This window comes from Hyaena hyaena, unplaced genomic scaffold (assembly GCF_003009895.1).
Source record: "Hyaena hyaena isolate Hyena2069 unplaced genomic scaffold, ASM300989v1 scaffold_104, whole genome shotgun sequence".
Classification (NCBI taxonomy): domain Eukaryota; kingdom Metazoa; phylum Chordata; class Mammalia; order Carnivora; family Hyaenidae; genus Hyaena; species Hyaena hyaena.
In genome coordinates this window covers 2,839,197-2,864,701 of record NW_024080736.1, presented here as the reverse complement: position 1 = coordinate 2,864,701, position 25,505 = coordinate 2,839,197, and the positions used below count along the sequence as shown (strand labels likewise).

At 46.4% G+C, this 25,505-nt stretch overlaps 3 protein-coding genes across 6 annotated transcripts in view; 2 read left to right on the top strand and 1 right to left on the bottom strand.

Moving 5' to 3' along the window:
* DDX42 (DEAD-box helicase 42) overlaps positions 1-13,782 on the top strand; it is a 39,647-nt gene extending 25,865 nt beyond the window's left edge. Inside the window, exons 7-18 of the mRNA XM_039235910.1 lie at positions 598-702; positions 2,502-2,621; positions 3,466-3,642; positions 4,375-4,503; positions 5,089-5,188; positions 5,828-5,875; positions 6,382-6,479; positions 7,412-7,688; positions 8,598-8,824; positions 10,245-10,355; positions 11,488-11,589; positions 12,195-13,782. Coding sequence (XP_039091841.1) covers positions 598-702; positions 2,502-2,621; positions 3,466-3,642; positions 4,375-4,503; positions 5,089-5,188; positions 5,828-5,875; positions 6,382-6,479; positions 7,412-7,688; positions 8,598-8,824; positions 10,245-10,355; positions 11,488-11,589; positions 12,195-12,881 — 2,181 coding nt within the window. The 3' untranslated portion in view covers positions 12,882-13,782. The remainder of the gene's footprint in view (positions 1-597; positions 703-2,501; positions 2,622-3,465; positions 3,643-4,374; positions 4,504-5,088; positions 5,189-5,827; positions 5,876-6,381; positions 6,480-7,411; positions 7,689-8,597; positions 8,825-10,244; positions 10,356-11,487; positions 11,590-12,194) is intronic.
* On the bottom strand, positions 12,905-20,985 carry FTSJ3 (FtsJ RNA 2'-O-methyltransferase 3). Of its 3 annotated transcripts, none has more exons than XM_039235913.1 (21): positions 20,951-20,985; positions 20,607-20,704; positions 20,325-20,430; positions 19,991-20,037; positions 19,785-19,864; positions 19,263-19,362; positions 18,967-19,161; positions 18,774-18,889; positions 18,554-18,658; positions 18,368-18,468; positions 18,109-18,189; positions 17,871-18,017; positions 17,603-17,738; positions 16,100-16,275; positions 15,823-15,937; positions 15,465-15,736; positions 15,137-15,222; positions 14,948-15,047; positions 14,653-14,836; positions 14,481-14,575; positions 12,905-14,396 (listed from the first exon to the last, which is right to left on the bottom strand). In XM_039235913.1, the coding sequence occupies exons 2-21, from the start codon at positions 20,671-20,673 to the stop codon at positions 14,204-14,206; spliced, it is 2,502 nt and encodes an 833-aa protein (XP_039091844.1). In that variant the 5' UTR covers positions 20,674-20,704; positions 20,951-20,985; the 3' UTR covers positions 12,905-14,203. The 3 variants fall into 3 exon arrangements, with proteins under 3 accessions (XP_039091844.1, XP_039091845.1, XP_039091842.1); XM_039235914.1 differs by lacking the exon at positions 20,951-20,985 and adding an exon at positions 20,806-20,825; XM_039235911.1 differs by lacking the exon at positions 20,951-20,985 and having other exon boundaries at positions 20,607-20,799.
* A 128-nt stretch (positions 20,986-21,113) lies between these two features.
* On the top strand, positions 21,114-25,491 carry PSMC5 (proteasome 26S subunit, ATPase 5). Of its 2 annotated transcripts, none has more exons than XM_039235917.1 (12): positions 21,114-21,220; positions 21,784-21,855; positions 22,956-23,025; positions 23,349-23,446; positions 23,626-23,682; positions 23,755-23,985; positions 24,302-24,428; positions 24,539-24,729; positions 24,818-24,916; positions 24,998-25,108; positions 25,203-25,289; positions 25,388-25,491. In XM_039235917.1, exons 1-12 carry the CDS (start codon positions 21,197-21,199, stop codon positions 25,439-25,441), a joined length of 1,221 nt encoding a protein of 406 aa, XP_039091848.1. In that variant the 5' UTR covers positions 21,114-21,196; the 3' UTR covers positions 25,442-25,491. The 2 variants fall into 2 exon arrangements, with proteins under 2 accessions (XP_039091848.1, XP_039091847.1); XM_039235916.1 differs by having other exon boundaries at positions 21,198-21,282.
* Positions 25,492-25,505: the final 14 nt, after the last annotated feature.

Genomic DNA, 25,505 nt, shown 5'->3' with positions numbered 1-25,505 from the left:
CAGTCGCTTAACCAAGCCACCCAGGCACCCCTGATATGCCTATTTTTATAGTCCCAGTACAACAAGTTAATGAAAAGAGTGTCAGGAATGACTTCTTCTCTCTTTGGAATAGGAAATGCTTAGCCATACAGTTTTTAAAAGTTATATAGAGTTTCATGTTTTTAAAAGAGTAAGCTCTCCTCTGAAGGCAGAGCTCTCCTCAAAGGACATATTAGTAATGTTTTTAAATGCTAGAGCTATGAGAACAGCTTATTCCAAAACATATATTTAAATGTAATAGGGTGTAATGTCTTTAAAACATTTGTCTTCTGAGGCCTTTGGCATTGTAGATTCCTTAGTCTGCATCAGGGTTGTTCCGATCTGAGGTATCCTTTAAGAGTGTCTTTAGGAAGTACATTGGTGTTTATATTGAAAATGAATATAGGAAAAGATACTATACATTTGGGATGTGTGTCATGAATAAGAATTCTTTTGTCCTCACTAGTTGGTTAAGGTTTTACTTGTGTAATATGTGTAAAAGGTTATTTTTGCATTAAAATAAAACTTACAGGATTGACTCTTGAATTCTAGACTAACTTTGAATAATTGGACCTGCAGATTGACTATCCACCATTTGAAAAAAATTTTTACAACGAGCATGAAGAGATAACCAACCTTACCCCTCAGCAGCTAATAGATCTCCGTCATAAGCTCAATCTTCGGGTAAGTCAACCATGAAGGCAGATATTCTTATATTAATTAGTTTGGAGTTAGTATTATTGCTTACTCAAACTAAAATAACCTTTTCTAATGGTCCTTGGACTATCTTTGAGAGAGGCTCCTGTGTCTTGATTTTACTGTTTTAATCTTCCACCTATTTTAGGATAGAATTGTTATATCTTAAATGCAACACACACGAGTATGTATTCAGTTTTGTATGTTGTGTTGGAATAGTATGTCATTGTGACCTTAAAATCAGTAAGTAATTCTGCAGTGAGTACAGTGTGCTAGGAACTATGTTGGGTGGACTGGAAATGAAGGCTAAGAGTCTTATCTTCAGGAAGAGGCGACAAGATTAATAGATGCAAACAATATGTGGGGTCCTAGGATTTTTAAAATTAAGGTCTACTCAAATTATATGTAGCATATGTTTAAATAAATTAGAAGAAATTAACACCTTAAAATATGCACTGATTTAAGAGTGATAGTTTTAAGATGTCTGCCAAAGAGCTTTGGCTTGCATGTTGACCACATTATTTAGGCACTGCTACATGTTAGTTCAGTGAAATACTGAGATAATACAGTAATGTCTACTCTGGTGCCGACAGCTTTCTGGCCTGTATCTGCCTTAGCAGTTTCTATGCGATGTTTGAACTTCTGTTTTCCCAGAGAGGATGTATGCATATGCACGCATTAATCTATTTTCCAAGGCTAACCACCCCTGCCCCTGCAAAAAAAAAAACAAAAAAAACAAAAAAACACCTTTTAAGTGAAATCCTGATTAGATATAGCAGTATTAGAAGCATTGCAAGGCAAAAAGGAGATTATAAACCCCATTCTTCACCTGGGTAGTTTGAACAGTGTGCCTCAGTGGCTGTGGACCATCATTTACTAGGACACTAACTCTTCAGGCGGAACTAAAACTGGAGACAGTAGATTGTATCCAGTGTGTACAGACAAGTCCTCCGTGGAGCTCATAGGCACTTTTCGTTTTTTAATTTTTTTCTACCATCTGGTTAGTAGCTAATGCAGAATGACAATAAAAAGTATTCATGTCTTTTCCCCGTTCGTTGAGCAATATTTTTTATTTCTTATAATTAAGCTTGATTTAAGAGCTTTCTAGGGTCTTAATGATTTTTTAAATTTTTTTGAAATATCTTTTCTAGTTTATCTGTTGTTTGTTTTTTTTCCTTCCAAGATTTTATTTAAATTCAAGTTAGTTAACCTATAGTGTCAAATTGGTTTCGGGAGTAGAATTTAGTGATTCATCACTTATATATAACACCCATTGCTCATCCCAACAAGTGCCCTCCGTAATGCACACCACCCATTTAGTCCATCCTCCACACCCCCCACCTTCTCTCCAGCAACCCTCAGTTTGTTCTCTATAGAGAAGAATCTCTTATGGTTTGTCTCCCTTCTCTGTTTATCTTTTCCTTCCTCCCCCTATTTTCATCTGTTTTATTTCTTAAATTCCACCTATGAGTGTTTATCTTTCTCTGACTTATTTCGCTTAGCATAATACACTTTAGCTCCATCCATGTCATTGCAAATAGGCACTTAATCATTTTAAATCATATGAAAATTATTTCGGGAATATTTAACATGGAGTTTTTATGTGAGGTTTTAGATCCATTATTATTTGAGTTCTACCTTTTCAGTGTATGTGTTTGACCACAGACTTGTATTTTCCCTTTATACTCAAGCTAAGTACAAGACAAGACACAGGTAAACACTGTTGAGCTTCCAATGCTGCTTATTTTGAAGTATGAGTCATTCCTGGGAGTTGTCTCTATCTCTAGGTCTCTGGTGCTGCACCTCCTAGACCAGGAAGTAGTTTTGCTCATTTTGGGTTTGATGAACAACTTATGCACCAGATTCGTAAATCTGAGTACACACAACCGACTCCAATACAGTGCCAGGTAAGTAAAACATAATGAAAGAAAAACAAAGTAGAATGATATCCAGTGACCATACTTATTTTACAAACAAGACAAAGCAGTAAACCAGCATTTGGTCCAGAATTAGATTGACGTGGAAAGGTGTCTAAATATTTCTTCTTTGGCTCAGTCTTTTGCTTTAATTAAGGGGGGAAAAAGGAACGTACATGAAATCCAAGAGTATTTTTGAAATCTTTAAAAATTAAAGAGCAGAAGTGAATTATTTACCATCCTATGATCTTGCTAAAAGGTCTGGGAAATACTCTTTTGTATCTGATAATCATCTTGAAAATAACGACCTGAAGAAAACCATTCATTGGGCCTAAATGATAAAGATTTGTGTGTAGACAAATATAGCACTGTCAGTGACTAGGATTCCTTTGTCTTTGACTTGAAAATTCTCACTTCTGTAACTAGAAGTAATAATTTGTTTTCCATTCATATATGGAATTTATTCATTCCTATACTGAATATGAGAATTTTCTGTATGTGGATGAGTAAGTTAGTACTTTCTCATGGGGAAATTTTAATTTTAGCAACCCACTCCACTTACAGTGTAAGTTGCAAGTTTTCATTTCTGTATCTCAGACAAAATATAGTCATTCATATTTTGTAAGTGGTGGCTGATCCACATGAGAAGAATGATAATATTATTTCCTTTAAATCAGGAGGTTTATGGAAATGCTGGTATTCCTTGTTAATTTATAGACAGTGTGCATAACCTTTGTTCCCTTGGAAAGGAATGTCCTTGATTTCCCCAGGATTTCCTTCAGTACATCTTTAAAATTTTTGAGTTTAGAGTGACTATACTTTATTTTTTCTCTAGGGTGTGCCTGTGGCATTAAGTGGTAGAGACATGATTGGTATTGCCAAAACAGGCAGCGGAAAAACTGCGGCCTTTATCTGGCCCATGTTGATTCATATAATGGACCAGAAGGAACTGGAACCAGGTGATGGACCAATTGCAGTGATTGTGTGTCCTACTAGGGAGCTTTGCCAGCAGGTATGTACTTGGTGTAGAATGCCCCCTTGTATATGTGAACTCATGTGAGACTAGCCGGTCAATTGGGTAGAATTAACTGGGAAACTTTTCGTTATTTTATTTTTTATTTATTCATTTTAAAAATATGTTTATTTAGAGTAAGGGAGAGGCAGAGACAGAAGGGGCAGAGGCTCCAGAGCAGCCTGTATTATCTGTACTATCAGCCTGACAGCTGACGTGGGGGTTGCCTGACACGGGTTTGAACTCACGAACTGTGAGATCATGACGTGAGCCAAAGTCAGACACCTAACCGACTGAGCCACCCAGGTGCCCCAGGGAACTTTCTTCAAAAATGTGGTGAAATGAACATAAAATTTTATAATTTTAATCATTTTTTAAGTGTGTAGTTCAGTGCCAGTAAGTACATTCATGTTGTGCTACCAGGAAATTTTTGGAAAGTATTGTTATGTATCTTCTATGTAATGAAATACATTTCCCTAAAAATCACTGTTTTAAGAGAAAAAAACACATGGAAATTGTTCTTGTTTTCTTCCTGGGTTTTCATTTTGTTTGGGTAGAATGGTAATGACAAGGTCAGGAACAAAAGTAAAAGAGAAATGGATAATCCAGATTATAGATAACCTGTTTGGATGTATGTGTTAATGGTTCATTTATCAGAACTCACTTTTGAGGAGTAACAGGTATTTGTCAGTCTCATGGTTTGTTTATGTCGTTACGTCAACAACTTTGCAGATCCATGCAGAATGTAAGCGGTTTGGGAAAGCGTATAATCTTCGATCAGTGGCCGTGTATGGAGGAGGGAGCATGTGGGAGCAGGCCAAGGCCCTTCAGGAAGGGGCAGAGATTGTTGTGTGTACCCCAGTAAGTATGTCTTGGATTTAAGTGGCTCCTCAGCCACTCCTGGTATGGAAAAGGGTTAGTTATTGAATGGCATGCCCCCTAAAATGTGGTATAGCAGGGTCGAGAATACTCTGATAGATCACAGCTTGTGGCTTTGGTATAATTTTGATTGGCTAACTAGATTAACAATCCATTAAGATTAATAGGTATAAATTCTCCTCTGTTTTAAATCGTTTTTGTTTTGTTTTTAATGCTCTCTTAGAAAATGGATCCGTGGTTCCTGAGAGCATCAAGAAGCAGAAAGATACCTGGAATACAGTCAGAATTGCCTAGAAGAGTATAGTCTAAGCAATAAAACCCACCAATAAGGTTTTAAACTAGGTCATTTTAAAATACCTAAGAAAATAGTTCTGGCCATTTTACCACAATTAGGTTTTTAGTTTTTCTGTTCTTTTATGCTTTGTAGTGCATGAAGTCCAAGGCTCTCAGACCCTGTGTCTTACAGTCTACAACTGGATTATTAGCACTTTTGCCAGGAACACAATTATAGAAAGTTCTTGTAAATGCCTTTAATTATACTTACTATTTATTTTCTGGATATTATAGGGTCGACTGATTGATCATGTGAAGAAGAAAGCTACCAATCTTCAAAGGGTGTCTTACCTTGTGTTTGATGAAGCAGATCGCATGTTTGACATGGGATTTGGTATGGCTTTAATACCAGTTTCTTCTTGATACTCGCTTTTTCCTGGTCTTTCTAGGCTTAACATTTTTTTTTTCTATGAAAGAAGCTAAAAATATTCCTAAGCCTCATGATACTCGCTTTTTCCTGGTCTTTCTAGGCTTGACATCTTTTTTTTTGTTCAACAGATGAAAGCTAAAAATATTCCTAAGCCATTAAATATTTTTAGGAGTTCTCTCAGGAGGTATACATTAGGCTTGACTGGGTTACAGACATTTGGACGTGCCTTTGTATACAGGGGGAATATTTTCTCTATACTTTATTCATTCATATGCATTTAGTTGTAGAGGTTGAGGTGGGTGTTCTTAGCTAGGTGGATGTTACATCATTGAAGGCCCTTTGCTTTCCTGTCCTCCCTGACTTAGCCAGCTATGTGAAATTCTAAATAACCCACCTTTGCTGATTGGAACACTGCTGGGTCCAGCCCAGCTGGGTGGAGGGAGAGTGTTTCTGGGTTTCATACTGAATGATAGCTCTAGGAGTTTCACATTTTCCTTAATAGTTTTAACTTCTCATATGAAGATTTTTACTAAAATGACTTTTTCCTAGGCATCCCAAACTGCAGTACAGACTTCTAATGTTGTTTTATTGTTCTACTTCCAGAGTACCAGGTGCGATCCATAGCAAGTCATGTCCGTCCGGACAGACAGAGTATGTATGAAGCAGTTTTTTTTTTATTTGTATTCAGAATAAACACCTGTGTATTTTATAAGCACTCACAATATGGTAGCAAAAATGATCTCGTGTGTCCTGGTGAGAACCATAGAGGAGGAGATAAAAATAGTCTTTCTGAACATGACAGAACTTCAGAGATCATCAGATGTAACTCACTTGTTTGTGCAGATAATAACCCAAGGCTGAGGATTAAGTGACTTGTCCCAGGTTACACAGTGTTACCAGCATGTAGAGACAAAGCACAGTGCAGGTCTGCTGATTTGAAGTCCAGAGCCTTTTGAACCATGCTGACAGTCTGTCGTCACTGAAAACGTATAAAAATGGAAAAAGGAAAGTGTTTTTTCCGTAGTGAATCAGTTTTGAAACTAAAGTTCAGGTGGTTTATTTTATAAGCTGAATAATTCTGAATGTTAATTCTGAATGTTAATGGTTATTCAAAAAAGAAGTCCTACTGCTTCTGTAACAGAATTTACTTTTTATAGCTCTCTTATTCAGTGCAACTTTTCGGAAAAAGATTGAAAAACTGGCCAGAGACATCCTAATCGACCCTATTCGTGTGGTGCAGGGAGACATTGGAGAGGTAATCCTAATAAGCAGGACCAGATGGGACCCCAGTGGGTTATTTCTCCAATTATGGAGCAAATAGAATTAAGTTCTCACTATAAAGAGGAGAAACATGTTACTATGCAGTTACAGATTAGGCAGCACAATTCAGGTTTGCTTTTAAAAACAGAAGGTAGTAGGAGGATAGAGGAGACAACTAAATTGTCAGAATAGGGATAATTAAGCTGGGTGATGGGTACATGGGAGGTGATTATGTTCATTTCTTTTTTTTTTTTTTTTAATGTTTAAAATTTTCCATAATAAAAAGTAAAAAACAAAAAAGCAAAAAATTTCTGGCAGGGAGGGAAGACGACTTTGCTGACATTTTTGAATAACTGTAGGAGGAGCAGGCTAACTGCACAGCTTGGGCCGGGGGGGGAGGGGCTTGAAAGGCCTGGTGAAAACAAGCTCATGGTATTTTTCTTAACCTGTGCATATGTCCTGTGTGGAAAATCTCTCTGAATTGTGATTTGGAACTAAAGCTCCCTTGAGAATTCCTTAAGTGGTTTGAATTCCCTAAGTTCTATACAGTTAGTGTTTTGACATTGTCTGCTTTTCATTTGTGAGTGCCTTCTATGTGCATATATGAGTTGTACTAGGAGCAGTGAGTGGGAAGGACAGAAAAGGAGCTTAATTGATTAGGGAGAATCTGAATAGGCCTTTAAAGATGTCTTGCAAAGTACTTGGCCTTTTGAGTTAGGTATATGTACCGAAAAGGGGAGATGGAGAAAACAGTGATTTGAGAAGGAATGTAAGTTTTGAGCTGCACTTGACTTGCTGAAGGAAGGCCGGAGGAGAAGAGGGGACTGTTCAGGGTTCTTCTGGATGCAGGTGGAAAGTGTGTCATTTGGTCCTTGTTCGGGTGCCCCTCAGCACAAACGTCACAGTCATCTGTTTCCTCTTTTTCAGGCAAATGAAGATGTGACACAGATTGTGGAGATTCTCCACTCTGGGCCTAGTAAATGGAACTGGCTTACCCGGCGCCTGGTGGAATTTACCTCTTCAGGAAGTGTCCTCCTGTTTGTTACTAAAAAAGCCAATGCTGAAGAGCTAGCCAATAACCTTAAGCAGGAGGGTCATAATCTTGGGCTGCTTCATGGGGACATGGATCAGAGTGAAAGAAACAAAGTCATTTCAGACTTTAAGAAAAAGGACATCCCCGTCCTGGTGGCCACAGATGTTGCAGGTAGAGTATGACTTCCTCCAGTGACCTTACGTTTCTATGCTGTAAGGGTGCTCTGTCTTGCTGTGTAAGACCTACAGTACCGAACAGGCTAAGGGAAGGCATTCTGCTGGCCTGGCTGGCCACACCAGATGGAGCAAGCGGTTCAGAGCATAGGGATTGCCATCTGGAGCTCTGGGTACCACTTTTCACTTAGTGTTTCTCTGAAAAAAAAGAATCCCTGTAGTTGGAAGAAACTCGGGGGAAAAATTGTTGAGCCAGTTATATCATAGGCTGTGCCTCTGTTGTATGTCTGAATGTAGTAGCTGTCTTACGTTAACTGGGCATACTTCAGTCAATATTGAAACATTTTTGAAGTATGGTTCTTAGCTTGCATTGTGTTCTCAGTTTTTTGTGTTTGTTTTTCAATTTTTAATACTTATTTTAAATAGAGAGGGAGACAATCTGAAGCAGGCTCCAAGCTGTCAGCACAGAGCCCGATGCGGGGCTCAAACTCAAAAACCGTGAGATCATGACCTGAACTGAAGTCAGACACTCAACCGAGCCACCACAGGCGCCCCATGTTCTCGGTTTTAATAGCTGCCCTTAAAAAACTCATGTTTTCTCCCCAAAAGGAGATAATTTCTCAGCTTCAAGGCAATTTGATGCTGGCTTTATTTTATATACTCTTTGTGTAAGAGAGGCCATGGCAGAAGGCATCTCTCCCTTAGGCTAGACTAGCTTAGCATCATAGAATTAACAATACCAGGATTTGCTTTTGAAGGGTATCTTTAATTAAATGCTTGATTATTAGCTCACCAAAGCATGCACCTTGCCCAGATTAGAGGAATGTGGGTTCATAAAGAGCTAGCATTTTGGATTACTTTGTTTTGACTCATGCTGAAGAATAAAAGAATTTGGTTTTTATTTCAGCCCGTGGTCTGGACATTCCTTCAATTAAGACTGTCATTAACTATGACGTGGCACGAGACATTGATACTCACACTCACAGGATTGGCCGCACAGGACGAGCGGGTGAGAAAGGCGTGGCCTATACCTTGCTGACCCCCAAGGACAGCAATTTTGCTGGTGACCTTGTCCGGAACTTGGAAGGAGCCAATCAACATGTTTCCAAGGAACTCCTGGATCTAGCAATGCAGGTAAGGGGCTAGGTACGCTTCAGATTGCCCCAGGTTGTAAAAAAGGGGAATAAAAACTCAACAAGCTTGAGAAAATAACCGAAAACAGGACAGGACAGGAAAGTTGGGGCCATGGGTGGGGACAGTGCTTATGAGGTACAGATCAGCATCTAAAATTCGTCTGATCTGTCTGCTATCGTCTTACAGCAAGCAGCCTCTGTTTGTAAAGCTATCCCTTTGTGCTAAAATCTGTCCCTCTGAAACTTCTGCCTGCTTGCCTCATAGCATACTTGTACATTTAATCTCAAAGATGACTGCTATTCTCCTTTCCACCCTTCCCTCAGTCTTCTCCTTGGGGCGGAGGGAGGGGCGGCTAAAAATACGTGACATCTTACGAAAATGATGCATTTAACTATTTTTCACAGACTTAAGTCTCAGACCTTTCACCACCTCGATTACCGATCCAAACCTGGGCATTCTGTTGAATTAAATCTTAAATCATCTTAATATGTCATCCCCATATTACAGATGGGTTCAGTATAAACATTCAGGTAATAAAGACTGTGTTTTTCAGATTCATAAGGCAACTTACAGTGTGGTACTGCTGCCCGTGCTCGGGGTTCTGGGAGTAAGGACCTGCATTGCAGGAAGGAGAATAGTGTTTCCTTCTCTTTCCTGGCTACAGAGAGCCAATTGTAAACTACATTTTCAAACAGGATAGATTTTGTCTTTTTCCTGCATCCTCTTTTCTGCCTCATGTTTCCTGTGCTCTCAGACTGTGTGATTAGCTTCCCTGGTTAGTGCCTTTCTGAAGCCAGCCCTAACTCTTAAGTACTTCGCTTAGATTATAACATGTAATTGTCAGATAAAGGGCTAACCTCTCCCATTCATGTTTGCAGTCTGAAGACGATGGGAATAAATCTGATTAGTAGTGTTCTACTAGTGATAAGTTAAAGGAACACTCTGGGTTATGGATAAATATAACTTTCAGTTATGTGGCTTACCAGTCCTGGACGTCTGCCCCTGGAGCCAGTTCTGATGAACCTCACTTTACTTAACCTTTTTCCTTCACTTCTGAACCCACCAGTTCTTAAAAGCTCCAAATTTGTGTAGTCCAGTGGTATGTATAAAGATTGAGAAATAGAAAATCAGTTCGTTTTTCTCTAGGAAATTAGAAGAGGCCAGAGTAAGTGTTCTGCACCTGAGGCTTATCTAATCACTTCCCTTCCTGGAAGCCCTGAAAAACAGCAGTAACGGAAGTCTTAGATAAGGTGCTAAGACTCCTGACAAATTTGGTGGACTAAGCTAAACTGTTCCTAAAACATTGGCTAAAGATGAAGCAGTAAGTTCCCCCCTCCCCCTAATTTCCTGTTTGATGTTGTCTTCTTTCTCTGGCCACCTCTTCCTCCCTTGGCTTAACCCTGAATTGTGTTCAACACAGAATGCCTGGTTTCGGAAATCCCGCTTTAAAGGAGGCAAAGGCAAAAAGCTGAACATTGGTGGAGGTGGCCTAGGCTACAGGGAGCGGCCTGGCCTAGGCTCAGAGAACACGGTGAGTCCAGACTATAGTAGTGCCCTTAGGGCTAGTCCTGAGTCCTGGAAGAGGTTACAACTACCCTCATCTACCTGAGACCCCCTCCATGAGTTCAGAATCCTGTCTAGAAGAGAATGTTGTGACTTTCTATTGAAGAAGCACCATGTGTAGGTGGGGATTAGACATGCTCAGGAAATCGTCTAGATTAGCATTGGTTTGCAAATTGTGGTCCCTGGCAGCAGTAACTGCAAATTCGTGCACTATGCCCAGCCTGCTGAGTTAGAAACTCCTCTGGGAGGTGGGGCCCAGCAGTCTGTTTTTACAAGCCCTCCAGCACTGGCCTAGAGCCTACTGCTACAGATGTAGAGTCACTCTGTAAACTCTAGCCCTATCTTGTAACTAAACTCAGGAATGCTTTCTACATTTGGTGGGAAATAGCATCAGAGTGAGGTGAGAGCTAGCTTTCCTCACAAACAGGTAACAAAAGTGTCCCCTTACTGGCTTTCTTAACTTTGATTCCTAAACTGAAGTAGAAAGCTGCCAGTCTGTTTCTGGAGCATTATAGTTAACTTGGTGTCTTTGATAAAGAGTCCCCTCCTATGTCTCAGTAACCATGACGCACAGGACACATGCTGCAATAGCTAACACTGAGCACTTAACATACGTGACTGCCTGCAGCGGCTGGCCCTGGCATGTATTAAGTCAATCTTCACAGCCACCCAGTGATAGCAAGTATGGACAATAAAACTGAGGCACCTGAAGTTATACTCCACTAAGTGCTGAAGCTGAGACTCAGGCTTATTTTAAGAATGGATTCAGAGCCTGAGCTTGGCATATGCCATATAGACTGCCTTGTGGCCTCTTTATCTTTAGCATAAAGCTCTACAGAACTACATAAATATCAGGTTTGTGTGTAAATACCACATGATCAGCTTTCAGCATTATCTGACTTCATTTCTAATATATTAAGGCTAATTCCCCCAAAACAATCAATGGGTTAAAAGGCATAAATAAAACACTTTAAAACGATTATTACTGTACCTTCCCTCATAAGATAGAAATAAAAATATCCTGTTCCCATTGCAGCACCCACTTCCGTTTCCAGTATATTGAGGCCCATTCTGTCCTCACGGGTGTGCTTATTTTTTAGGACCGAGGAAACAACAACAACGTGATGAGCAATTATGAGGCCTACAAGCCCTCCACAGGAGCCATGGGAGATCGGCTGACAGCCATGAAAGCAGCTTTCCAGGTCTGGATTTAAGCATATGAACTAGCTTTCACCAGTTAACTCTTGGGCTGTGATGATGGGCCTAGTCTTTCTGAGATGGTAACCTGGGCTTATACGCTTGATGCTGGATTTAGGGCCTTCTCATGGTTTTCAGTTTTGAGTATAAACTTAGCCGTAGCTTACCTGCAGATGGAGGTGTAGAAGGTAGGAAATCTCCTCCTGCTGGCCATTGACTTCGGTCATCCCAGAGCCCAGGATTGTTGTGCTGCAGCAGGGCTGGCACTCCCTCCCTGCCTCCACTGCCTAGAGTGTGCCCACCTCTAAGGCTTTTGTAATCTGAATTCTGAACCCGTCTTCGGTACTTACTCCTCCAGTTAGCTGGCTAACCAGCTGAGCCTTACTTTGTACATTTTATCTGCCCTCAGAGTGATGGAGTGATGTTTCAGTTCAGTCCCTAGGTTTACTCTTTCTCATTAGTAAGAGGAACAGAGATACCACAGTTGTGGGGCCATCAGGATGCTCAGAGTGCCGGGGTAGCACAGAATTTGTGTACGTTCTCATTGCCAAGCTTACCTGCCCAATTTTCTGGAACCCAGTGTCTTACCTACTCCTGTTGTCTCTTTTAGTCACAGTACAAGAGTCACTTTGTTGCTGCCAGCTTAAGCAACCAGAAGGCGGGAAGCTCTGCTGCTGGCGCAAGTGGATGGACTAGTGCAGGGAGCTTGAATTCTGTTCCAACTAATTCAGCCCAGCAGGGCCATAACAGTCCAGACAGCCCCATTGCCAGCGCCACCAAGGGCATCCCAGGCTTTGGCAACACCGGAAGCCTCAGCGGCGCTCCAGTGACCTACCCTTCTGCTGGAACCCAGGGAGTCAACAACACAGCTTCAGGGAGTAACAGCCGAGAAGGGCCTGCTGGAGGCAACGGGAAGAGAGAGCGATATACTGAAAACCGTGGCGGCAGCCGCCACAGTCACGGAGAGAGTAATCGGCATGGTGATAGCCCACGTCACGGAGAGGGTGGTCGCCATGGAGACGGATACCGCTACCCAGAGAGTGGCAGCCGTCATGCTGATGGTCACCGCCACGGAGAGAACAGGCACGGAGGAGGTGGAGGCCGACATGGAGAGAGCCGAGGTGCAAACGATGGTCGGAATGGTGAAAGCAGGAAGGAAGGTTGTAATCGTGAGAGCAAGGTGGACCCCAAAGTGGACATCAAGGTGGACAAGATGGACAGCAAGACAGACAAGACAGCTGACGGTTTCGCTGTCCCTGAGCCACCCAAGCGCAAGAAAAGTCGATGGGACAGTTAGAGGGTATGTGCTCAAGCGTGAAATCAATTGTCTTTAATTTTATTTTTAGAAAGATTTTTGGTAACTAGGTGTCTCAGGGCTGGGTTGGGGCCCACAGTGTAAGGGCCCCCTGCCCTTAGTGGATAGCTGGAGCTTGGAGACATTACTCCTTCACCTGGATCAGTTTTCAGATGTCTTCGTAGGAAGCTGCTTTTGGTCCGTGGAAGCAGTGAGAGCTGGGAACTTCCTTATGGGCTCTGGGTGAGTTATCAAGGTCAGTTGGGGATACCTTCGAGGAACGGGCCTTGTAGGGCACAAAACTCACTCTAGGTTTATATTATATGTAGCTTATATTTTTTACTAAACTGTCACCTTATCAACATCTACAGATAAAATTCCTTTTCTTAGTTGTTTGGCCAGGCAGTCCCTTTTAGGAGTTGGCTTTCTGTACACCAACCCACTGAAGTATTTGTGAGAGATTTGAGGAAGCATTTCGGTGCTTCTAGACTTTGCAGGGAAGGGAGATGCCTAATTCAAAGTGGGAGTCCATGGTCAGGTTCCCCAGCCAGGGTTGTATCCAGTCCTGAGACAGGAAGCAGCGGCGGTGACACCCAGAACCTCTGCCCTTGAGGAGGAAAAGATGCTCCTGGAAACCAGATTGCTCCAGGTCTGAAGTATTGCTAAATTTAAACAAACAAAAACTCTGACAGCTTTTAAAGTGTCTTCTATTTCATTGTTTTTTTTTTTTAACTTGCCACAATGGTAGAAAAATCTTTTGCTGAAATGATTTTGATGATTTTTGTTCTATCTTGTTTATAAAAGGAAAAGAAATATACATCCTTCGAATTTTGTGACTTTGTGAAGGTTTCTTTAAGATGTGCATTCCTCTCTGCTTGCTCTAGTAAATGTTTTACTACTGGGACCTGTGGATTGTTTGTCATTTGTACTTCACAGTGAGTACATACGAAGTAGGATTTGTAACCGTGCAGCACATGGTGTGAACACCCAGGTGCTTCTGAGTTAATGCTTCATGGGAACTAAAATGTCAGGAAAAAATAGTGCCCTGGCTTTATTTGGATGAATGGAAGAAGAGGGGGGAAGACCCAAGAGGCCCCACTTGCCTAGAGAGAGTGAATATGCTACCCCAACATGGACCTTAAAGGTAGGAGTGTTCATTCAGTACCCCACGTTCCTATCAGAAGATCCGTGGGGGGTGTTACCCTCACCATGAGGACCACCTTGAGAGTTCTGGGCACCCCACCTGTCTGTCCAGCTGAGTGGGATGCAAGCAAAGCCAGAATCACACTTCCATGTCCTCACACTGGAGGCCCTGGTGGCTCTGCTCATTTCCGTCGGTGTTTTTTCTTCTGCTCTTTCCTTTGCTGAGCTCTTTGGTCTTTCTTCATCCTGGAGTCCACCACCTTGAAGTGACCTCTGACTCCAGCTGGCCGGCGCACCTTGCGGCCCACACCCTTTTTGGCTATGACGTAGGTGACTTGGCGTTTCTCCCTGCCGAGGCCAGCCTTCTTGTAGAGACTATAAAACAGAAGAAACAGGTTCGAGGCTTCCTGCTGCCCTTTTCAACCCCATGCACCTTTGGAGGTGATCCCTCTCCCTCACCTCCTAAGCTGAGCCACTTTCTCTCGTTCGGAGATGTCCACGGTGTTCACCACAGCCTCGGCCTTCTTCTTGGTTTGCTCAAGCTTCTTCAGCATCTGGGGGCGGGTGCTCAATCAGACAGGCCTCCTCCCCCCAACTCCCGCCCCTGCATTCAAGCAGCCCCACTATTTACCCTCCGTTTCTTTCTGGCTTTGGCCTCTGCTACTTTCTTGATGGGACGTGCATTGATTTCCCGCCAGCGTCTGCGGTAGTATTCCACCTCCTTCTTGTCGATGGGCAGCTGCCGCATCCTGTGCGGCTTTTCCTCCTGCACAAACCACTCCGGAAGCTCCCCCTCCTCCTCGTTAAACGTATACCTAAGCAGAGAGAGAGCAGCAGCCCTGAGGACTCCAGGCTTCCTGAAGCAGCATCACCCCCTTACCCACCCCCAGCCAAGACCACTTCTCATGATGTTCCAGCCCCCTTACCTGCTGAAGGAATTATCTATGAGGTCCCGCTTTGCCTTTTTGGAAGAAGCAATGATCGCACCAAGGGCAAGGCCTTCAGGGTCTAGTATCCGATATTTCACTAGAGACAGAAAGGGACAACCTCAAAGCTCCATTCCCAACACTGAAACTTCCACCGTCGCCTCCCATTCCGTAAGGTGTGGCGCTCACTTGGGTCCTCGATGGGCACGATCTCAAACCCGTCGTCATCTGACTTAGGCCCACGGCTTCGCTTCTTTCCACGCTTTGTTTCCCAACTGCAGGACGACAAGCACGTGACTGTGCCGCCACCCCCCAGACCCACACCTGCCTCTCGCCTCAGCTGTGCTTCCTGTTTAAAACTTGAACTTCCAGAAACACCCTCCCAGGCTGTGCTGCAGACCACTTAAATCAGAATCACCGGTATGTCTTAAAATTTCCCCCAAAGCAGAGAACCCAAACATGGAGAAACAGAACCGCTGCTGCTTCGCCCCTTCTCCCGTCACCCGCAGCCACTCACCTCTCTCCATCCTCGCTGCTGCTGTCGCTGTCACTGTCTGAGCTGCCCTCTCTCTCTTCCCCGCCCGGCCTGCTGGTGGCCTCTGCCTCCGACGGAGCCTCTGCCCCTGCTGGCTGCTCCTCCTGGCACTGGGGAGCTCTCTCCTCCGTCTTCAAACAGGAAGGTGGTGGCAGCACTTGCTGCCGCCCCTTCCGACGGCCCTCGTTCAACAGCTGGGCTTGACTGATCTCCAGGGCCTCATCCGCATCATCCTCCATCCCACTGAAGCCATCCTGTGACGGAGAAGGGGAACATTCAGCCGCCCTTCTCCCCGGGAATGCTAAGACCCTGTCCGTCTGAGCTGCCAGCCTCTCCTTACCTTAGAGAACCACAGACTGGCTTGTTCTTCCTGCAGCACCCTCTTTTCCTCCAGTGGTACCAGCAGCGGATTCTCTGCTTCCTCTTTTCCACCTTCTACTTCAGCAAACTGCACGCTGTAGACCCGAGAACGGGCGGAGGGTCAGTGCCCTAGAGGGCCTGCTCCCTGACTCCCTCTGGCGACCCCTATGACCAGCTCTGCTTCAGAACGCACACTGCGGGGGTCAGTCCGCCCTCCCGTGCGCAGAGACGCACGCACGCACACACCGCCGCCTCACCGCTTTTGGTCCTTTAGACGTGCAGTTCCAACTCCGGCCAGCTCCTCTGGATCCAAATCACTATCCAGGGATGTGTCGTCATCCTCACCATCTGATACATAAATGTCATCCCTTGGCACATCGGACAGAAAGGTGTCTGCAGCACTCATATCTCCTTCTGTTACCTCCTCTAACAGCTAGAATTTGACAGAAACCAACAGATCAAGGGGACGTAGCAGGAACATACAGGGAAGAAAACTATGTTATTAGCAAAGCTTGAAAATACACTGTGGCAAATTCATTGAAGTGACAGGACTAAATGGTTAGCACGTCCCGTTCTGGGCCAGGCCACTCCCACGTGTCGGTCTGGTCTTCAACGGTATCAGAAATAAGTTTTTAAAAAATACCCCAAAACCTATATATAACATCAAACGTTAAAACAGTCTGAAACGCTGGTTTCTCTTAGAAAAATCACTCTCAGAAAGCACATCACCTTCGGAGAATCTACACATTTTGTTTCCACTAAATGAAAGAGCCCAGGCAACACATCCAACAAGAACAATTTCACTTACCATCAACCTCGAAATCTACTAATGACAAAGCCAGCTGTTCCTAAGAGTTTACCACGTTACCAGTGATTATTATATCTAAACCCTTTACATTCCTCCCCAAAACCCTAGTCAGTAGGTGCTATTATTCTTTCACAGATGAGGAAACTAAGGCAAAGAATGAGTCCGTGGCAGTCTGCTCCATGACACCACGCTCACTCCCTTCTGCACTCGTAACAAAGATGACCTGGTTGCCCTTAGCACACAAGAGCCACAAAAGTTCATTTCGCTGGTTGATGCTTTTATGATGGAAAAGCAGGTTCTCCAGTGTGTGTTTGGCAGAAAGCACCACGTAGCAGCCTCAGGCAACAAGGTGCCAACCTGGTCTCAGTGAACTGAAGAACGCTGCCCTCCCCTGAAGGAAACCCTCATGCATGCCGGCGTCCCCGGTCCCTGGCTGCATCTACCAGAACCGAAGCTTGCCGCTAAAAGGGCCTCTTGGTTCTCAAATTCCAGTTCTACAGAATAAATACATATCCCACTCGTAAACGTTCCTGATCTTATTTTAAATATTTTTAAACGTTACTTACTTTGATTGCGCAAGCAGGGGAGGGGCAGAGGGGGGATATGAAGTGGGCTCTGAGCTGTCAGCACAGAGACTCCTGCAGGGCTCAAACTCCTAGGCCACAAGATCATGACCTGAGCTAGTGAGGGACGCTCAACTGAGCCACCCACGTGCCCCTTAATCTCATCATTTTAGCTGTAGGTTTTTTCCTGGCCTTTCAAGCACAAAGCTCTGGGTTTTTCCCCCAGTCTCCTCTCCCCAAAAATGAATCCCCTCTCATTTCATGGGTGAACACAGCAACTGTGAGCCGTAAACATTCAACACACTTGAAGAAGCCATTCAATGCCCCTCGTGTCCAAATACCTAATTAGGTTGTTCTGTCCCCTCAATCTGCCCTGACCCCTCTCTCACCCGGTGACCCCGGATGGTGCGCAGGGAGAACATGCCAGTCTCCCCGTCGTCTGCAATAGAAACCCCAGGAAGATCCATCTTCAGCTCCACTCGCTCCCGTTGTTTTCTCTGCTCACGCAGCAGCTTCTTTTTCTTCCTGAGAAGACAATTGAGGAATTCCACCTGCCCAGCTCTACAGATTCCCCACCTGTGCCTCCCCCTCTTCCCCCACCTGCACCCTGAGGACCTCCGCAATGGGGTTCCCCACGCCCCTCCCCACTCCCCTCACCTCTTTAATTCCGCCACCTCCTGGGCCTTCATCTCTGCCAGGGTCCGGTCGAGTTGTTCCTCCTCCTCTTCCTCCTCCGAGGGCTGCCTCACCGTTCCAGCTGCGGACTCCTCGTCGGCCTCCTCCTCTTCCTCTCCGGAGCTGAGACTGACCACGGGCCGAGCAGCGTGCTTACGTTCTCGGACACTTCCCCACCAACACCCAGTCAACACCTACCCTGGTTTAATTCCCTCCTCACCTGATGTCCAGTGCCTTCGCCTGCGCTTTTAGCTTCTTGGCCACGTGGCGCCGGAGCTTCGTTCTCCAGTTCAGTAGGGACCTGCCCCAGAAATCCCCTTACTGACCCCGCCGTTCCCCTCTGCAGGCCCCCGCCCCAGTCCCTAGCGCAGCAGCAGCCCGTTCCAGGAGATGCGATGCTGGCTGAACTCAAATGATGCCTCGAGGAGGAAAAAGCTGCTGCAGGGCCCCTGGCAGCTAGGCCCGCCCCCGCCACACACCTAAGCTCCTTGCGCCCTAGCACTTTGATATCCTGACAGCAGGCCCGCACGTCCTCAGTGGTGGCGGGATGCTGTGCCAACTCCTCGTCATCTAGCGAGATCTGTGTGGGAGTAAGGAAAGGAGTTGGGAGATTTTGGGGTCACGTTTCTGGGGCTTCCTTCCACCCCTCAAATCTGAGGACTCACTTCGCTGGCTTTGGAGAGGAAGTCCACAGGGTTGGCAGCTCGGAGGAAGTCGGTGACTGAAGTACGGTGATAAAGGGTGAGGTCGCCCTCAGCATAGCCTTCAGCCTTAGGGAGGGAAAAAAGGAAGGCTAAGAAGTCCCTCCGAAGCTGTCTAACAGAACCAGCAAGCCCAACCTCCCGAGTGCCAGGACCCGAGAGTGGCCCCATCCCCCAAACACACCTTCGGCCTCTTCTTAGTCACCAACTCAGTAACAGTCTGGGCCTGAACTTCAATCTCCTTGAAGGCAAACTTGGGGTCAAAGAATTTACTGTCGACCTTGTCAGGAGCCAGGAACCCTAAGATGATAGGGTATGTAAGCAATTATGCTTTGATCTAAGAAACCAAGTAATGGGAACGACAAAGTGATGCCCACCCTGGCAGACTACAAAGATCTCTGCAGATTCATGGCGGGACGCTTGGGGCTTAGTGGCCTGGACACGGCGAAAGAGCTGCTGGAAGATCCACAGCAGAGGCTGATAGTCACGAGAGCGGAAAACCTTTGTAATGAAGCAGCCACCACGGGCCAGAAAATCACAAGCCAAACGCAGCGCCATCAGTGTCAAATGGGCTGTGGGAGAGAGACAATTAGCTGAGGACTTCTGCAGCCTGAGATCACATGCCCACCTCCACCTCCCTCTACCCCCCTCTCCAAGGCCCCACTCTTGGCACCTTGTGAGTAAGCATCATGGACCCAGCTAGCCCCAACGTTGGGGGCCCCATCATTGAGCACAACATCAACTTTCCAGGTCTTCAGCTCCTTCCTCAGGGCCTAGAAAGAGGGAGAGAGACTAGAGCAACAAAAACACAGAAATGGCTAGGAATGGAGTCCCTGGTCCAGTCATCTGTCTACCCACTCACTTGCTGAATCCCCACAATGGGCCAAATTCTGCGCCAGAGGTACGATGACAAAAATATATAATAACGACAATGCACCTTCATGAGAGTCACATTCTACTAGTGAGCCCCGTGGAAAAGATTTCAATGAGATCTCTGCACTTTCATTCTGAACACCTCACTCCTGATTAAATAAAGCTTGGAGTGGAGACTAAGCAAGTCAAGAGCCTGCTTACGTGTACATGCAAGCACTGCTCAAAGCATGTTAAACAGAAAAAAGCTTGCCTTCAGGGGGCTTGGATAATGAGAGATCAGATGTGGGTGTCTGCATGTAAACCAGAGAGAGATTCCTGTTACCTGCCTACAGCGTTCTGTTGTGATGTCCTCCTGGATTGTCACCACATTGGGAAGAGGCTTGATTGGAACCAGGTCCACTCCTAGAAGAAACCAGGTCAGAGAATTCCAAAAGGTTGCCTCAAGAAGGGAGGAAAAGAACATAGGACACGATTTGCACCTCACACTCCCACCCCTTTAAACACTCAGGAGAGCCACCTGTTACTCACCAACGATAAGGCTGGATACAGGCATAAACTTGGCAGCCACCTGCAACCTATAAAAAAATACTAATGACGAAAAGAACCCAGGACTCTTCCTTTCCCTCTCTTGACAAGGAGAGCTCTCACTTCGTGTTATCAGAAACCACTACCAGGTGTACTGGTGCACTGGCCAGATCAAGTAAAGTACACGTTTCAAACCTTTTCTCTGAGACCGACGTCTAGGGAAGTTTGAGGCTGACATTATTGTTACCGTATCCCTCCCTCCCCCACAGCAACTCTCAGTCGTCCAAGGCCGGAACCCAACAGCCGTGAAGAGCTACAGGTACCGGGGGTTACGCACCATCCCCCGGGCGCAGCACACAGGTCCAGCAAGGCTCGGGCTTTCTGCAGAAACTGAAAGCGGCGATTTAACTGGATGAGTTTGAAAGCGGAGCGGGAGCGGTAACCTGGCGACCGACAAAATGTTAAGCTCAGCGGGGCGCTTTCCCAGAAGAATGTCTGCGGCCTCACAACCCACCACCCCGAATGCAAAATTGAAACAATAATTCGGAAAGGGGCGAATTGAAAAGGTCATTCGTTCGCTCACTCCCTTCGTACCAAACAGCGCGGGACCCTGACTCACCGGTCTCCTTCGCCAGGTGATAGAACTTGTCCCTCCGGCTCTTTCCGACTTTGCTTTTCTTGCCCATGGTGGGACGGGGTGGGTAGGAGGTAGTGTCACTAAAACCGGAGACAAGGTAGAAAGTGAAAACCCTCTTCCCGAAGCACTAGATTCCACTCTCCCTTTCCCACTGGCCGCAACAAACACGAGCCCCCAGCACCTTTTTGACTACTCCGGGAGAGGCACGTGTGGGCAGACACGTACTTCCGCTTCCGTCGCTTGCGTCCCCGGCTGCAAATGTCCGCCATTTTGAGAGAGGCCCCAGGTACTGTAACTTGCAAGTTGGGGCTAGGGGAGGAGATTACCTTAACTAAAACTGAGTTCCTGGAGGGAAACACTTAGGATTTCTGTGGCCTCATCCCTTTCCAAAGCGCCTGACCTCGCGTAGCCACCTTCCCATCATGGCCTCTGTTTTTGTAATCTTCTCGCCGCACACCCCGCCCATTGACCCGGAACTCTTCTCTGCCAGGGTCGTCGGGTCCCAAACCCTTGCTTCTGCGCCTGCGCGTTAAGGCGGCTCAGATGCCGGCGGTCTCTGCGGGAGAGGGAAGATGGCGCTTGACGGACCCGAGCAGGTATGGCGGCTGCGGCGGACGGGCGGGGACTGGGCCTCGAGGCGAGGAAGGCGTCATCCGAGGTGGGCAGCCGGATGGGGGCAAGAGGGTCGGGTGGGTCGGGGGAGGGGGCGACCAATCCAGATGGGGCCCTGCCTGGGACCGGATCTGCTGTGTCAGTGCCGCCCCCGGCGGATAAGAGTAGGGCCGGGAGAGGAAGACAAGACCCCGTGGAAGCCGAGCGAGTGAGGGGAAGGGAGGAAGCGGGAACCGGCCCGTCCGCGAGTCGCAGGAGGCAGGGCCCCCGTTCCTACCGGTGGCTCCGCCTGTAGTAATGACACTTCGGGTTTCTATGCGCTTGACTCTGTACAAAGCACTCCCGTGTATGTTCTCTTGAACCTCCTGAAAGTCTTGTGAGGTAGGCAGCATACTTCTTCTGCCTTTAGTTTAGTCATGGGGAAGTGGAGGGTTCTAAAGAGATGGACTGAGAAATTCGAAGCCAGATCATTCCTCCAAAGTCCAGGCTGGAAGTGGGGTTTTCCTTTGGATTTTTACCCTCTTTAATAATTACACTGTGTCTTCAGATGGAGCTGGAAGAGGGAAAGGCAGGCAGTGGACTCCGCCAATATTACCTGTCCAAGATTGAAGAACTGCAGGTGAGGACGGACTCCAGAGGGCCAGAGGTATCCCCTTCTAAGTAGAAAGGGGAGGAAGAATTGATGGAGTGTGTTTCTACAGGTTTTATATATATATATACACACACACACACACGTGTGTGTGTGCGTGTATAGATGTGTGTGTGTGTGTATGTATGACATGTAATTCCACTGGCAGCGCAGTGGAAGAAGTAACTGGTCAATGATGATAAGTATACGAAGTCTCATTTCTCTTTACTCCCATTCCTTTGAAAGTAATCAGTATTCAGTTTATTACTCATTGTGAAGAGTCAGATTTTAACCTGACCTGATTCTTAGCCAAAGGTCATTCCTTTTAGAAGGAGCCTGAATGAGCGGGTTTCTTAGAGAAGACCAGCTCAGGAGAAGAGATTGAGCACACTGGGTGGGGGCAGGGGGAGGGGAGGAGGGCAGACAGTTGCCCAGTCTGTATAATGCTGATTTCATGGGACTGACTGGAAGGGCATTGGGCAGCCCAGTGCTCTAGCCTACAGACGGAGCAAGGACTGTAGCAACAGAGAAAATATATATTGGATGAAGGACAGCCACAAAGACGATTTCTGAACTCTTGGTACTTTGCAGCTATCGTATTAAGTTTATCGGTTTTGAAGTGCTTTTGCAGGTGATTTCATTTGTTCTCCACAAGAGTCCTGAAAAGAGGCAGGGTAGGTGATGTCATCTACATTTACTTACAGTTCGGTAACAGATCTCTTAAAGGCTTCCCTTAGCTTTACCTACCTGTTAATTGGCAGCAGTGGGGTTAGAAGTTAGCCTTCTGACCCAGTGATCTTCCCACTCTACCATGTTATTGTCTCACAAAAAGTTAACTGTGTCAGCCACTGCAACATTTTTCCATTAGGGCTTATTATTCCAGGACCAGTATTAGGACAACTAGCCTTTTTTGATGGCTGCCCTCGGCCCCAAGGGGAATCTTGGAAGAAAGGACGGTGTTATTAGGATAGTAGATAATCTGGAACATGCAGGTGCCCTGTGTTCTTCTGTCACTCAGCTCATACCAGCCTTGAGGATTTTGGCCAAGAGTTTAACCTTCTAGTATTTTCTATGTTTCTTGTCCTCCGTAGCTGATTGTGAATGATAAGAGCCAGAATCTCCGGAGGCTACAGGCACAGAGGAATGAGCTTAACGCAAAAGGTGAGGTGGAAAAGATGGGAAGACTATATGTGGGCAGTTTGTCTGAGGTCCGATGTTCAGGTCTCCCTAAATTGAGACTTCACGTTTGGTGCTTATTGTTTTCTCCTAGAGTCAAAGGTCATGTTTTGCACTGTTACATAGTTGTTCACGTGCTTGCCTTGCCTGAGCTATATTGCAATTCCCTTAAAGACCTAAATTTTGACTTCTTTTTGTGGCCTTTCTCCCAAAACTTTAAAATGGTGCTTAATTCATGCATATTGAATTGAGTCACAGGAGAGGGGACACCAAAGCAGCTAAGTGACCACTGACTGTTTCCCATCCAGTTCGTCTGCTTCGGGAAGAGCTACAGCTGCTGCAGGAGCAGGGCTCCTATGTGGGAGAAGTAGTCCGGGCCATGGATAAGAAGAAAGTGTTGGTTAAGGTAAAGGCAGCATGGCCCCCAGGGGGCAGCCCAGCGCCCAGGGCATTCCCATACCTTTGTGTGTACCCTTGCCAGCACGGACACCTGTTCTATTCTAATTTTAGGACTTCTGGGTCTTCCTGGGCAAGGTGGGTGGTTTACTGGCCATCAGGAAAGGTCACAAGCCCTCATTTCTCTAGGTGCATCCCGAAGGCAAATTTGTCGTAGATGTAGACAAGAACATCGACATCAATGATGTGAGTGCAGCATGTGGGGGGTTGGGCTCAGTTCTCCCCACACCACTTGCTGAAGTCTCTCCTCCTGCCCAGGTGACCCCCAATTGCCGAGTGGCTCTAAGAAACGACAGCTACACTTTGCACAAGATCTTGCCCAACAAGGTAGACCCCCTGGTGTCACTGATGATGGTGGAGAAGGTGCCAGATTCCACCTACGAGATGATCGGTGGACTGGACAAGCAGATTAAGGAGATCAAAGAAGTGATCGAGCTGCCTGTCAAGCATCCTGAGCTCTTTGAGGCGCTGGGCATTGCACAGCCCAAGGTGAGCAAGGTTTCTGCGGGAGGGCCCTGCGTTCCTGTCGAGTCCTGTCCCGGCCAGAGGGAGTACAGGACTCGGGAGGGATCAGGATAGACTGGACCCCACTTGAGCTGGCCCTCGCCATGGAAGAGGGGTGGGAGGGAGTGCTGCCACAGCACTGAGGTGGTTCAGAGAGCAGCTCTATGAGGGACCTTGACGTTTGTTACTTCTGCTCCTAGCATGTAGCGTGTGACTTAGCCCAGAGCGAGCGCTCAGGAAGTGTTCACGGAGTGTGACGTGGGGGCCGGCTTCTGCCCTGAATTCTCCTGTTTCTCTCTAGGGGGTGCTGCTATATGGGCCCCCAGGCACTGGGAAGACACTGTTGGCCCGGGCTGTGGCTCATCACACAGACTGTACCTTTATTCGTGTCTCCGGCTCTGAATTGGTACAGAAATTCATCGGGGAAGGTAACTGTGACTAAAAACATGAAAACGAAGCAGAGGTGAGTGGGGGGAGGTGCGGGTAGGGAACTCATTGCCTCCTTAATGCTCCTTTCTCCTGTCTGGCCTCTGCTCAGGGGCAAGGATGGTGAGGGAGCTGTTTGTCATGGCACGAGAACATGCTCCTTCTATCATCTTCATGGACGAAATCGACTCCATTGGCTCCTCGCGGCTGGAGGGGGGTTCTGGAGGGGACAGTGAGGTGCAGCGCACAATGCTGGAGCTCCTCAACCAGTTGGATGGCTTTGAGGCCACCAAGAATATCAAGGTGAGTTGGTGTCCAAGGAAAGGCCCTGGGTGAGATACAGCCTGAGGAAGGGCTTGGCTGATGCCACCACCCCACTTTCTCCACTCAGGTTATCATGGCTACTAACAGGATTGACATCCTGGACTCGGCACTGCTCCGCCCTGGGCGCATCGACAGAAAAATTGAATTCCCACCCCCCAATGAGGAGGTTGGTGATGGGCAGGGTGGGAGTGGCTCTGGCTTTGTGGGGAGGCCACAGGGCTCAGGCTTTTCCTCTTCTCCCCTCTAGGCCCGGCTGGACATTTTAAAGATTCATTCTCGGAAAATGAACCTGACCCGGGGGATCAACCTGCGGAAAATTGCTGAGCTCATGCCTGGAGCGTCAGGGGCTGAAGTAAAGGTAATCGGAGAGGCCAAGTTTAAAGGGGCAGAGGCAGGAAGGTCTGAGTTCAAGGGCACACAGCAACAGTGCCTGGCTTCCTTTCTCTGCTCAGGGTGTGTGCACTGAAGCCGGCATGTATGCCCTGCGGGAGCGGCGAGTCCATGTCACACAGGAGGACTTTGAGATGGCCGTAGCCAAGGTACAGGCCTCCTCTTCAGCCTTTGTAGGCCGGGTCTCTGGATCGGTGGGGAAAGCGTGTACTTGCTCAGTGTATAACTTAACGCTTTCTCTCTGCAGGTCATGCAGAAGGACAGCGAGAAGAATATGTCTATCAAGAAGCTATGGAAGTGAAGTTTTTTGTGTGGGTCCCTCAAATAAAGCTCTGCCGGACAAGCTCTTAAGGACTTCAGTCTGT

Coding starts and splice junctions, on each gene's coding strand:
- FTSJ3 (XM_039235913.1), bottom strand. CDS start 20,673: ATGGGCAAGAAAAGCAAAGTCGGAAAGAGCCGGAGGGACAAGTTCTAT. Junction 18,018..18,108: donor GCGAAGGCACTGGACATCAG/GTGAGGAGGGAA, acceptor GCCCGTGGTCAG/TCTCAGCTCCGGAGAGGAAG. Junction 17,739..17,870: donor GAGGTGGCGGAATTAAAGAG/GTGAGGGGAGTG, acceptor TTGTCTTCTCAG/GAAGAAAAAGAAGCTGCTGC.
- PSMC5 (XM_039235916.1), top strand. CDS start 21,223: ATGGCGGCTGCGGCGGACGGGCGGGGACTGGGCCTCGAGGCGAGGAAG. Junction 21,856..22,955: donor CCAAGATTGAAGAACTGCAG/GTGAGGACGGAC, acceptor TGTCCTCCGTAG/CTGATTGTGAATGATAAGAG. Junction 24,917..24,997: donor TCCCACCCCCCAATGAGGAG/GTTGGTGATGGG, acceptor TCTCCCCTCTAG/GCCCGGCTGGACATTTTAAA.